Source organism: Aptenodytes forsteri, unplaced genomic scaffold (genome assembly GCF_000699145.1).
Source record: "Aptenodytes forsteri isolate BGI_AS27 unplaced genomic scaffold, ASM69914v1 Scaffold15, whole genome shotgun sequence".
Taxonomy (NCBI): Eukaryota; Metazoa; Chordata; class Aves; order Sphenisciformes; family Spheniscidae; genus Aptenodytes; species Aptenodytes forsteri.
The window spans coordinates 18402434-18415116 of record NW_008795129.1 but is presented as its reverse complement, the minus strand read 5'-3'; the positions used below and the strand labels follow the sequence as shown (position 1 = coordinate 18415116).

The 12683-nt window shown below is 38.4% G+C and overlaps 1 protein-coding gene across 1 annotated transcript in view; it reads right to left on the bottom strand.

Annotated features, from left to right (window-relative positions):
• The window catches only part of ATRNL1 (attractin like 1), a 557444-nt gene extending 545170 nt beyond the window's left edge, over nucleotides 1-12274 (bottom strand). The window contains 1 exon segment of the mRNA XM_009277899.1: nucleotides 11973-12274. Within this exon segment, the coding sequence (XP_009276174.1) occupies nucleotides 11973-12274 (302 nt within the window).
• Between the last annotated feature and the right edge of the window lie 409 nt (nucleotides 12275-12683).

Sequence of the window (12683 nt, the reverse complement as noted above, 5' to 3'; positions counted from 1 at the left end):
TTACAATACACTGCATCAAAGAGGCAGGCTACAGCCTGCTATGTAACATACTTAGATGACAGGAGAAGGACAGTATTTAGGATATTCACATGCTAAAATCAGAATAATCCTCCATTTCAAAAAAAGCAAATAGAAATTGTTACCATTGCCGTGGCTCTGTAATGTGAATGATAGATCAAGGAAAAAATACCGACGACAGGCAAAATCTTCAGCCAGTTCACAAGACTTATAATTTATTCTAAAGATACTATCTCTTTTTGAAGAAAAGTTGACCCTGCTGCCTATTTTCTCCCCATACTACTGTAGTTGTTACTGCAGCTCAGTGAACAGCTTCTTACTCCCACACTGGACAACTGGTCCTGTAAACTAGAAGATATGCAAAGTGATCAAGGACGAAGTTGGTAATTGCTCACAATCATGCTCTTTTGACATTTCAGCCAAGTCTTTGTGCTGTTTATTTTCTGGATATTTATCCCATTCTCCCTGGCAGCGTGACCTACTTGCATTAAAACTTAATACTGAGTTTCATCAGTAATGTATCATATACCAATGATGTTGGACTCGATGATCTTAGAGGTCTTTTCCAACCTTAATGATTCTAAAAAAAAAAAAAAGTGACTGTGAAGAGCAACAGGTGATGTGTCAAAGAACTGCATAAGACTCTTTAAAATGAATGTCCTTAATAGGCAAGAACTTCAACCACAGGTTTTTTTAATGATAGTAGGTAAGGCTTTTTAAGATCTTTACTGAGCATGACCTCAAAACTGTCAAGACAATGCAAAGGAAAAATTCAGAGGAAAATGTTTTCAAATTCCATTTCAGTGCAGCACTGCAAGCCTCCATCATTCCAAAAGAATCTAACATACACTGGCTCTGCTTTCCAGTCAATTGCTACTTATAAATGCAGTCAATCTAAATTAGAAAACCTAAGTCTAACTGTAAAAGAATATTCTGCTTATGTTCAGCTGCCTGTCACCTCAGAGTTTTACATTAGAGAACAGATTTCTGAATGCATACAAACCCCAAAAGCAGTAAGTGCACTCCAAGGTTGTATATAAAATTGAAAATAAATAATCCAGCAGTGTTTCTGTTAATGAACATCTTTTGTGAACTCAATATATTAAACTGTGGTTTGCTTGTTCCCTGTCTCCCCCCGCCTCCTTTAAAAACAAGATAGACAGACCAACTACAAACAGTCCAGCTTTAATGTCCTGGCTCATTTGAATGGAGGACACCTTTTAAGATAAATTCTCAAAGTACTCATCAACCTCTAACCTATATTGGTATTTATACCTGCATTAACAGAGGCCCCCCATATATTCATTGAATGACATACAGTATGCGTTTGGAACAGTCAGTCTAAAATATCATCACAAAACTCTTCAGCTGTGTATCCATACCTGAATAATAAGCTTCATATCGTCTTCTGTATCTACTTATGTTACATAGTAAAGGTCTCTGAGAAAACAAAGCACTCCAATCTATACTGCATATTTGCAGAAAAAGAACGTATAATTTGAAAACAACTCCGTCTTCCTCAAATGAGGACTGGGACAGAATTACAGAAAACTGTATAAACTCCCAAGCTTCCATTTCAATTCAGTCACTTATTTGTTATGTTACCTTAAGACAACCACACAACTTCAGGTTTCCTACGTGTGAAACAGCTCAGAAAATAAGCATCTTATTTCTCAAGGCCATTGTGATGACTAGCTACCTAGTGCTTAAATAAGATATCCAGATACAAAGTATAATACAGATGTGTAGAGGTAAGTACCTCCTAGAATATAGGTAAGTTTTTTTTTTTCCCCATGAAAACTAAAATAGTATAAGCAATTTGGAAATTAAAAACTCTAGAAAAATTGTGTCATTTTGATTTTAAAATAGATGCTCACAGATTATTCCTACAAAGTGCTACACTATTAAAAATACTCAGGATAAAACCCAAAGTTTTAAATACAAATGTTCTGGATTTAATAATTATATCAGCATAAGGTTTTAGAAAACGTCTGCAAAAATATTTTCTAACACAGTTGTCTTAACATGACATTACAGCTGTGCACACAAATGCAAATTTGTATGTTTTCAAAAGCAGCCATTTTTTTGTCCAGTATTTGTAATTTTTCAATAACACCTTCCAGCTCCTGTTCAATGTTTTAAGTTACCCTTTAGAAAAGCCTCAGTTGACTCAGGAAGCAAACAAAACAGATCTGCTGATATGAGAGAACTACAGAAGCACGCAGCTTAATTACAGCAGCTCTATGATACTTCCTATGAAACACACAGTTCATTTCCCTCTTCCCCGTAACTGCTGTGGTACATCTTGCATATACCACATATACTTTTGATTACCAAGTATCCTCCAAAGTGCATTCATCAACTGGGCTTGCACACACAAACATGAATGTGAGCTATTTTGTGTTTGTTTGGGTTTATTGTTTTGGATTTTCTTTGTGAGAAATACATACTTTTACATACATGCACTCTTCCTCTACAGATTCAAAAAAGAACAATAAAGGTGCAAATTATCCTACAGCTGGATTAATCAGCATTTCAGTCTTACTAATAAAGTTGGAATTATCAAGTATTCCTTTATACAAGTCAGAGCGTATCAAAGTTTTCTTGATTTTTGAAAGCTGAGATACATTATCAAGAAAATTAAGCTTACCATATTTCATTTACCACTACTATCCATTACAAAAAAGAAAGTATTTTAAACTGCAACATGACTAGCAAGATATTTTTCTGGTTAATTTATCTCTATCCTTGGATTGGGGGTAGCAATCCATGAAAGCTATTTGTCTTCTTGTTCCACAGTGCCTCATGGTTTTCTTACACCTTGAATAGAAAGTTTCTGCAAATCTCACCAGAGCATTTAAAGACGTTATTAACCCCAGCTCTCCTCCCAGGCTTTTGACCAAAGTCATTTCTGCTCACACTTTACTGCCACAACTGGTAACGTATGCAGTTAAAAATCTGGTCCTTTTGTGATACTTCCGATTGTTCTTCAGTCCCAGCTCCTGCATCCCAGTAGTTAAATGACATACTCAACATGGTCCACTTTTTCATTGAAGGCAAGTTATTAGCCTTCAAGGTAACAAAGAACAAGCTGAAAACTCAAAAACATGGGAACAAACATACCTCTATGCACAAAATAAAAGTGTATGTCTGTAATAAAAATCTACATTTAAAGACTGTGAATCCAGACTCTCAATTCTGTAATAACATAATACAATTACCCTACAAATTAGGAATGCATGGTTCTTTGATACTGATATAGGAATGTAATAACTAATATAGAACATTGTATTCATACAAGTAGAGCAGTAGCTCTTCAAAATATCCGTTAAGTAGTGCAGCGTATCACAGTATTTTGTTTTTAAGATTTAATTCAAGGTTGGGGGTTAGGTCGGGGGGGGGGCTTGGGGGGGGGGGTGTCTTACCTTCTGCAATAAAATCTTATCAGTGACAGACAATGTACAATTTCTTCCAAGGATTCTCTTTAATATATTGTTCTCTTAACAATTTATTTGTTCTCCTAATTTATTCAAATATTCTGCAATAATACAGACTGCTTGCAAGTTTTAGGGCCGTCTGACCTAATGAGGAAGCAATTTTTACTCATTTGTTTGAGATATACGGCACAGTTTGGGCAACAGTACTTCATGCTATAGTATTTATCACATTGTAGGAAGAAATGCATTCTCTAAAATTGTACCTAGCTTATTAGCTGTCCCTCATCATTACAGTAGTGGGTCACCTCAAGTCTTTAACCTGTCAGGAAGTGTTATTTCCTTTTTACAGATGAGACACTGAAGCACATAAATTATGGAAGAAATCCATAAGAAAATGTAGATGCTGTGTGTCATTTTATGTGTCTGCATCCAATCTTTAAGCACTTCAGTACTTGTTCCATTGCCAGGTAAACCTAAAATATCCTGGCTTCAAAATTCCCTACCCAAATCACAGTTCTCAGGCATGTGCTGCTTAAAACTTGGAAATATTCTACAGCTAGCTTGTTTCTAAACATCATTTGCATGAACAAACTAGATATTTTGCCATCACATGATGGTAGTAGCACATTTCCATCCTTAGCTAAGAAATACAAAATACTGATTCAAACAGATCCTGGAATCCATTTCTTCCAGATGAGTGATGTAAGCTCCAAATTTTGGGAGAGATTTTACAGTGAATTCATTTTTTGCAAAACGCTGTTGCATTAATAGAGAGTTCAAGATGTTGCCCCTAGAATATTCTATAGAATTGGTGGCTAAATTACTTTCCAGAGGCCTAACAGCTTTAGGTTTTTCTGTCTGCAGGAGACTTCAAAGCCGAACGCCGTTCTTGGACCTTGTGAATGAACACTACGTAACAGACAGTGTTGAGCTCAGTTCCACCATTTCTCAATAGGGTCCTACTCCACATGGAGCTCTGAAATCAACGCAACTCTTATGTCTACTCATTAGGCTTTCAAGAATATATAGGGCAACCTATAATACTAGTTTGAAAATTCCCACTGCTCACCCACCTCACATAAAAACATACAATTTGCTTATAGTTTACTATGGTTCCTTTATTACTGTTAACTGCTGCCATTCACTGGAGCACCTGTGTTTTCAGGTATCATCATTTATTCCTCCTTACATCAACTCTGTAGCATGTTTTCCAAGACTAGACTATATAGCTAATAATAAATTCCATGTACACTGACAGATAATTATTCTTCAATACTGCACGAGTTTTCCAATGCATTTTTTTTTTATTGTCTATGTAGTAGTGTTTTAAAGTAAGGTTTTTTTCACCAGTACTTCAGGTAGTATGTGTAAGAATATCCCAAGGATATTCCTGTAGCATCTCATATTACCTCCCACCTTTTCTGCCTACATTTTGATACAATTAAATCAATTTCTAGTGCAGTGTGATAGACTGATCTCTCAAAAACTACTCATACTCATTTTAAAAAGATGACGTACTATGGTAATGCCTTCCAAAATATGATCAGCATGCCTTCTTTTTGGTTAAAGGAAGTAAGAGATACACAGTGAGAGACTATTTGTTTGCCAAATTAAATTTAAAACATAATAAATATTAAATGCTATAACCAGTACAGGCATTTATGTATCATTTATGGATAGACTTAAGCATACATTTGATACAACTGAGCTTTTTACCCACCCATAGCAATGGCAACCAGCCTTTGGTGCTGTCTGAAGGCCTGACAGGGTCATCAGACATCTGTTCTCACACTTACTTGATTAAGTAACAAACTGCTTAGTCTGCAAACAAACTAGACTCCAGAATCCACAAGCCCTTTGCTTAACTTGCATTTGGATTCAATCCTATAGATGGTCTCAGACCTATGCACAGGAAGGGACTCCGTACATTGTTAATTATCTACTGCTAGGGGGGAGGGGCAGGGGAAAGGGGTGTTTTTAAAAGAGCATAGCTCCATCCCAAACACATACATGTTTGTAGCCCCACAATTAAATATCACTCCGAATAGGGGAGGCTGTGTTCAGTTCAGTGACTAGTTTGAGAAAAGCAGGGCCACATATCAATCACTTGGTACTGAGGATGCAGCAACTCTGAGAAGACTTGTGAGGCAGAAAATAATGGACTGAGCTGCCAGCACAGTGCTAAGCTTAGAAGCATTCTCTGCAGCTGCACGTAGCAGGACACCAAGCAGGAGGGGAGAGGTTACTCTGCTTCTATATTTCACCAGTACAACCATTACCAAAAGACAAGCATCTAGTTCTGGCATTCATAGCTCAAGAACACTGATAAAATAAGGCAGGCTAAAAACCAAGAGAGCAATCAAGGATGGAAAAACTTGTTTTATGTTGAAACAACTCAAGGAGCACTCCTCCTCCATTCTCAGTGAGGAAAAGATGACTGTTTTCACCTACACAGGGAACGCAGACTTGACATACTGAAGACTCTGCAATGAAGGCCTGATTCAAAACATGAGAAAACAGGGCAACTCAAAGAGACAAAAAATGAGGTAGGGTAGATTTCCTGGATTAGGGGGATTATGCATTTGTTTTTGCTGGTTTTAGAAAACGGTGAGGATAACTAACCAACGGAAGAATTTTGAAAGTCTGTAATGGGCTTTCAGTCAGTGGAAGTGTTTTCAGACACGTATGGATGCTTTTCTAAAGCATGTGTTCAACTCAAACAGGAATTAATTCAGAGTTACCCTACAGCCTGCATAAGGCAAGCTGTATGAACAGGTAATCAGAGAGTTCATTTCTGGTCTTGTCCATAAAAACCCATAAAAAAAAACATTCAACAGGTTTAGTGGTGGACTTGGTAGTGTCAGGTTAACGGTTGGACTCTGTGATCTTAAGAGTCTTTTCCAACCTAAGTGATTCTATACAGGAAGTATTAAACAACAACAAAAAATACACTCTAATAAAAATAATTTTTAAAAGTTTTCAGAAAGATTGCTTTCCTTTCAAAAAAACACTTTTCAGTGCAGGAGGAGTTTAGTATGGTCATATGGTTTATGCTTCTACATTGCAAAACAAGATTTGAATAAAAAAAATGTATTCCTTACAAATTCAGAATCTCTTTATCATATGAACTATTATTGTAATTTAAAATTTTAATACAGAAAGAATAACTCACATTGAAAGAAATATTTTTCAGAGCATCACCACTAAAATCAATTTAAGTAAAGATCACATTTTACAAGGGTAAAATCATAATCACTGATGTTTCCACTTGTTTAATTACATTAACATTCACATGTTGACTTATAAAAAGGCAACTTGCAGGTGTAAAATCTCACACACAATTCCACTGATGTCCATAGGAATAATTACGCATATATCTTGAATCAGATATAGGCCATGCTGATGACAAAGGCAGTTTTGCAACTGATAGCCTGACTCAGGATTTCACCCTGTATAACAGAAGTTGCACCAGTTTAATGGTGATGTTGTTTCACATTAAAGTTAAGGCAAACTAAGTCTGTACCACTTCTAAAAGGGACAATTTTCTTTTCCCATCTACACCTGCTCATTCCTGCTACCTCCTTTGCGTCAACAAGAGACTTATGCAAGTGAAGTAACATGAGGAAACTGAGCTGGCTTAAAAAAAAGTTGGCTGGGAAGTGAGGAGATATGTTCCTGTTGATACTTTTCAACTCTCAGCAGGAATATTCATGCTTACATAAGAAGTGGAAAGATGTAATCAAAAAGAAGCGTGAAGGATAAAGTCACCCCTTTTCACTGCAGCATGAACTTCAACTGGCTGCAGCTGAAACGAACTTCTTTTTTCTAAAGATCATTTCTTATACAACATTATTGTTCATTTAAAATCTGCAATTTAAGGACATTTTCCTTGCGTGAGTCATTCTGCAGACAGCAGAATTCAGAGTTTTAGACAGAAATAAGAATTTTGCCTGAAATAATAGAATTTGATACCCTTTTAACATTTCAGTTGCAAAGGTTCTTGTACTTGGAAATTGTTTTGTCCTTGAAGAATGCAGAGTCTTTTATAGGAGCTGTAGAAATTAAGGAGAACATGCAGGAGGTAATTTAGAAGTGCAATAAGAACATCTGGAGACAAGGTTTAATAATCAAACAGATCAATTTGCTCTTACTCTCTCCATAACATCTAGATATCTAGGACAGATAACTGAAGCGTAGGTACTCAAAGGTGCTCACCTATCCTGTGCAGTCTGCTTCGTTACATATGCCAACTGGGACTCACAAGTTATCAAATAAACGATAACCACCTGAAGACACAATCTACTTTTTTTTAAAGACAGCATTTTAGAAGACTGGATATTTCCAGTCATTCAGGTACTCAAAAAACTTAAGAGGAAGAGCAGTTTCATGCACAATTTTTTCTCTAATGCTCTTCCACACACCAGTGTACAAACCAGAGCTAGCGAAAGGAGTAACTTCTTGCTCCAACCTGAAGGAAACTTGTTTTCTTCTAAGAAGTCATTCTGTGAGTAGCAAAACTAATGAAACCTGTAGTGCTGCATCTCAAGATTGATTGACTTTGACATCTAAATACATAGAAGCTGTGACTGCAGCTTTTCCTGCAGTTGGGCCATTCATAATGTTTGTCTCCCTGAATTCCCTGGAGTCTTACAACACAAGTGATACGGGCAACCTTTCCTTCTCCCTTCTGCCCAAACTCATATCATCATGAAAACTGTAATTGAACAACAAATTCAAAGGTATAGGATAGGGGAAGAAAGAGTGGCAGATGTAGCATTAGAAACTTCATTACCTTAATAAATCAATCTGTCAGAATAAAACTGGACACTGTTTTTATGCTTGCGTTTTTGTTTACATCTTGGGAACTGTGCTGTTTAAAGCACCCTGCTATAAAAACAGAACTTGCTCACCCTTTAACTTTCTTATCTTTCACCTGTCTCCCGTAGGCAGGCAGACAGAATTCCTTTCCCCTCTCTTTTTATAACTAAATTTCCTTTTTTTATTTTGGTACCTAAAAAAAAAAAAAAAGTGTGTGCATTCTGTCAGAGCAGAAGGGAAGGGGGGGAAAGGTTTAAGAGAGAAGTCAGAATTGCATTCAGATATCCATCCTGAACAGAGAGTAAAATAATTTACTGCCAGGCACAGATGAGGCCTAGATCATTCTGAAAAAAGACTGACATGTATGCGAATACAATGCAGTAAGAATAACAACACTTCCATTTATATAACAAGTTACTACATGCTTCACAATACAAGGAGTAAATAGAAAACATGATAAATAAGAGTAATAAAATAGTGCTAGAGAATCTTTTTGCCCATTCTTTCCCTCACCCACCCTTCTTTCATCCAGTCCAGAGCAACATTTGCAAAGTAGTCTACTTACTTGGTAGTTCTCCTACAGGGAAAAGGCAAGGTTACCATAGTATTGTCAATTGACACCTGCTTACTAAGATTGATCAATTATTTTTGATGTGTCTACTTATTTCTCAGTCTAAAAAAGAAATAAAACAAAGCCAAAAATACTATACATCTCTCACCAAAGAATTAATGGTCCCAAGCTACCCCAGGTAGATTATTTCTCTTACAGTAATGTTTCTGATGCTTGCTAATGCAAGCCTCTCAGTCCCAGAAGAGCAAAAATAACCATACATTGTTTGTATCAAGAAAAATAAAAACACTTGAAAATAAAAGGGTCTTAAGCCTACCCTTAAAAATCTGTTTCCTCAAATAATCTAGTGACAGAAAACAGGCTTTACACATGTCCAATATAGGTCATTAGAAGTTCAATTTTAATCTTGCATAATAGAGATGCACCCAGGCATTTGAAACTGCTGAAACTTTGAAACAATGTAAATGTTTAGAATAATACACAAGGTTCTATTACCATTTGTACAGATCATATCTACAGCCCATAAATTAATTGTTAATGCAGTTATAATAGCCAAACACACTGTTCAATCTTTATGTCATTCTGAAACACTCTCCGTAATAATTCTTACTGACAGAAGCAACTGCTGCAAAAGTGATATACATCCAACATAACTTGTCAAATTAAAGTACCACTGCTGCAAAAGTCCAGCCATGGCTACTTGCGTATAAAGCAGATACGCTTCACAGACAAATGGAAACAATATGCAAATGTTCCACGATAATAAATCAAACCATCAATCGCCACAGAAGTCAGAAAGGTCTTCAGTCACCTGGCCCTAAGGCAGACTAACACTCATTTTCCAACTCTTCAGTTGGCAATACATAGACTTGACTCATCACCCATTCAACACCCATCTGAATTTTCAGGATTCAAAATACAACCACTCCAAGCAGCTGCTTGCATTGTAACACACATTAACATATTTCATGCCATCCCCAACTCAGAGGATTTGAAAAAGCTTTAAATCTTAGAATGCTTATTTTCATTGCAGAGTATATTTTGCTTCTAAGAATAAAGATTAAAGATGAGCTATCAAAGATACCACTATGAAAGTGTCCTCAGTAAAAAAATAGGTCTCCAAAATAATAGAAACAGCTTACCTCCATGATAAAAATCGTAATGCAAGCATCACTGTGATTTCTAAAGCTAAGCATGAAAGAATATAGAGTAGTTAATGAGAAATCTATTTCGATTTCACCAAAACTCCTAACAGCACAGCTAGCCACTGTGTTAGCTTAGCTCAGAAGAGGTGCCCTTTCAACATTCAGGCAGAACTTCCTCTAGGTGGGGATGGATAATAACTTTCTACCAGAAGTGAAAACATAACCACTGTGCCTCCTCACTCAACGAATACAACCAATGTAAAGAAACATAAGTGTTTTAATGGATAATCAAGGAAATACCTGTAAGGACTGGATAAAGGCTCCAGCAACCATTCAGAGAATATACTAATTCACAACAAGCTTTGAAATTTAGGAAAAGAAAATTTGCTTCAGCCCTTGCACCATTAGGGTCTGTTGTGAGTGGCATCAAGGCAAAGGATACAAGTAATCTCTTTAAAGCAAGGAAATAATAGCTCTGCAAGCCTGTCTCCTGCAGATCGTCGCACACAAAGAAGATTCACCTGGGCCTCCTCTCCTCACTCTCAATCCCTACGCAATTAGCCCATTGTTCCACAGCACAGAGCAGGACAAACCCCAAATCCTCAATACACACAGGCAACAATTGACGAACTTTAAAATCTTATTACCAAGTTCATATAAGGCATATATAATACATCTTATCTGCATAATACCTTTATAACTCAGTTATAATCTCACTGGTGCATTAATCCACCAGATATTATCAGTGAATTATTTCTTCCTCTGTAGCATGCACATTACTTCAGCCAACATGTCTGACTCAGAGCTACTTAACTTCCCAAGCTAACAAGTTACTGGCTTTACTTTTTGTTTATTTAGGGATGAGTGACCTCAGATTAAATGTTTAAAAGAGATGTAAATTATATAGCTTAATTTTAGTACTCCAAAGAGAAAACTGCACTTAAACACAATTTAAAATAGACAATTATTGATACTTTTACCTATTAAAGTACTTTCCAAAGATAGAATTTGAATTCTGTAAGACACAGCCTCAACAATATATTGTTATTAGCTAGGTATTAGAACACTTTCCAGCTGTATATGTCAATATACTTAATAAATAGAGTTCCAGCTTTTAAGCAGTGTTTTACAAGGGAATTAAATGAGATGTCCTGTCCAAGGTTATATCGCAAAATAACAGCAAACAGTATTCTTCACAGGCAGTCTTTATACTGATACCAAAGGGGGCGGGGGCGAAGTGACAGCCCTATAAATTAAGTCTTCTTTTCCATTACATATAGAAAAGCAAGTGTCAGGGCGCGCTTCCTTCTCACTGATCAACGACTTGGTATCACATCCACTTTTAAGAATGAGAAGGTAGTTCTAGCTTCACTGACCACTCACTTTTTGCAAAGATGTTATTGTTTTACATTTACCACTCTCTGCTCCTACAAACCTTGTCATGAGTGATGTACATTTCACTAAGTTATACTTATGTTATCCTGAATATGCCTGACTAATGCCCACTTAGCTAAGATACTTGACAGAAAGGGAGGAAGACTGGAACAAGCAAAACACTTTCACTCTCCAGAAGGAAAAAAAGTCATTCAAATCCACTAGTAATTTTTGCTCCCTGGGCAGCTCCATGAAGTGCACATGTCATTTCCATGACACTTCCAGAAGGGACAGCAGCGACACAGCTTTAGGCCGATTTCTCCTTGTCTCTCAGTTCCCATCAAGTGGAGCAGCCTATTTTCAGCGGTAAGTCAGCAGGTACAATTTTCCATCAGAGGACTGCGTCCTGTGTTCTTAGAGGGTGGGACCATGAGGTGGATGAGCCTATTTCATCCTTAACTTCTGTCACATACTTCCACCACACATGAACAAAATCATAGCAGACACATGCCAAAAAAAAAAAAAACAAAACCAAAACCAGGCAAGTGAAAACAACAGGAAAAGGGTGTAGGGAGGAGAAAAGGGGAATTTTAATAAGCAGAGACTTACTTGAACCTGCCCTGGCAATGTTGACACTGGTCTCCCACCCAGCCCTGGTCGCAGACACAGGTGGAGTTGACACAATGACCCGAGAAGCAAGAGATTTTGTCGCAGGACTTGGACTGGGACACCTGGGCATAGAGGGCCAGGTACAAGAAGCCGTAGAAGAGCACCCAGCTGTTCACATCCAGGAGCGAGGAGAAGCAGCAGCAGCAGGAGGAGGGGAAAGGTCTCCAGACGCCCAGGGGCGCGGGAGCAGCTCCCGCTCTCCTCGCAGCGTTGCCCAGCACCATCTTCGCCGCGGGGGCCATGGGCCGAGGCGCGGCCGGCGGCGGGCAGCGATGGCAGCGCCGCCCGCGCACCCCGGGCAGGGGGAGCTTCCCCTGAGAAGAAATAATCCAGCCAGGGAGATTCAAACCCCCCGCTTCCTTCTCGCCTTCCTCTCCTCCCTCCCGACCCCAGCGCTGCCTCCTCCGGCCCCTTCAGCCCTCCGCGCCCCGTCACTCCCGAGGGGAAGCCCGGCAGCGGCAGGTCTCAGCCATCCGCCCCTTCTCTTCGTCGTCCTCCTCAGGGCTCATCGCTCCCGTCTTCTTCCATGGAGGAGGAGGAGGAGAGCTGCCTCTTGACCTTGTGTTTTCTCCTCGCCAGATATGCCCCCCACCGGCGCGCGCACACACACACACACCACCCTCGATCATGTAGCCCCCTGACTCCCCCTCC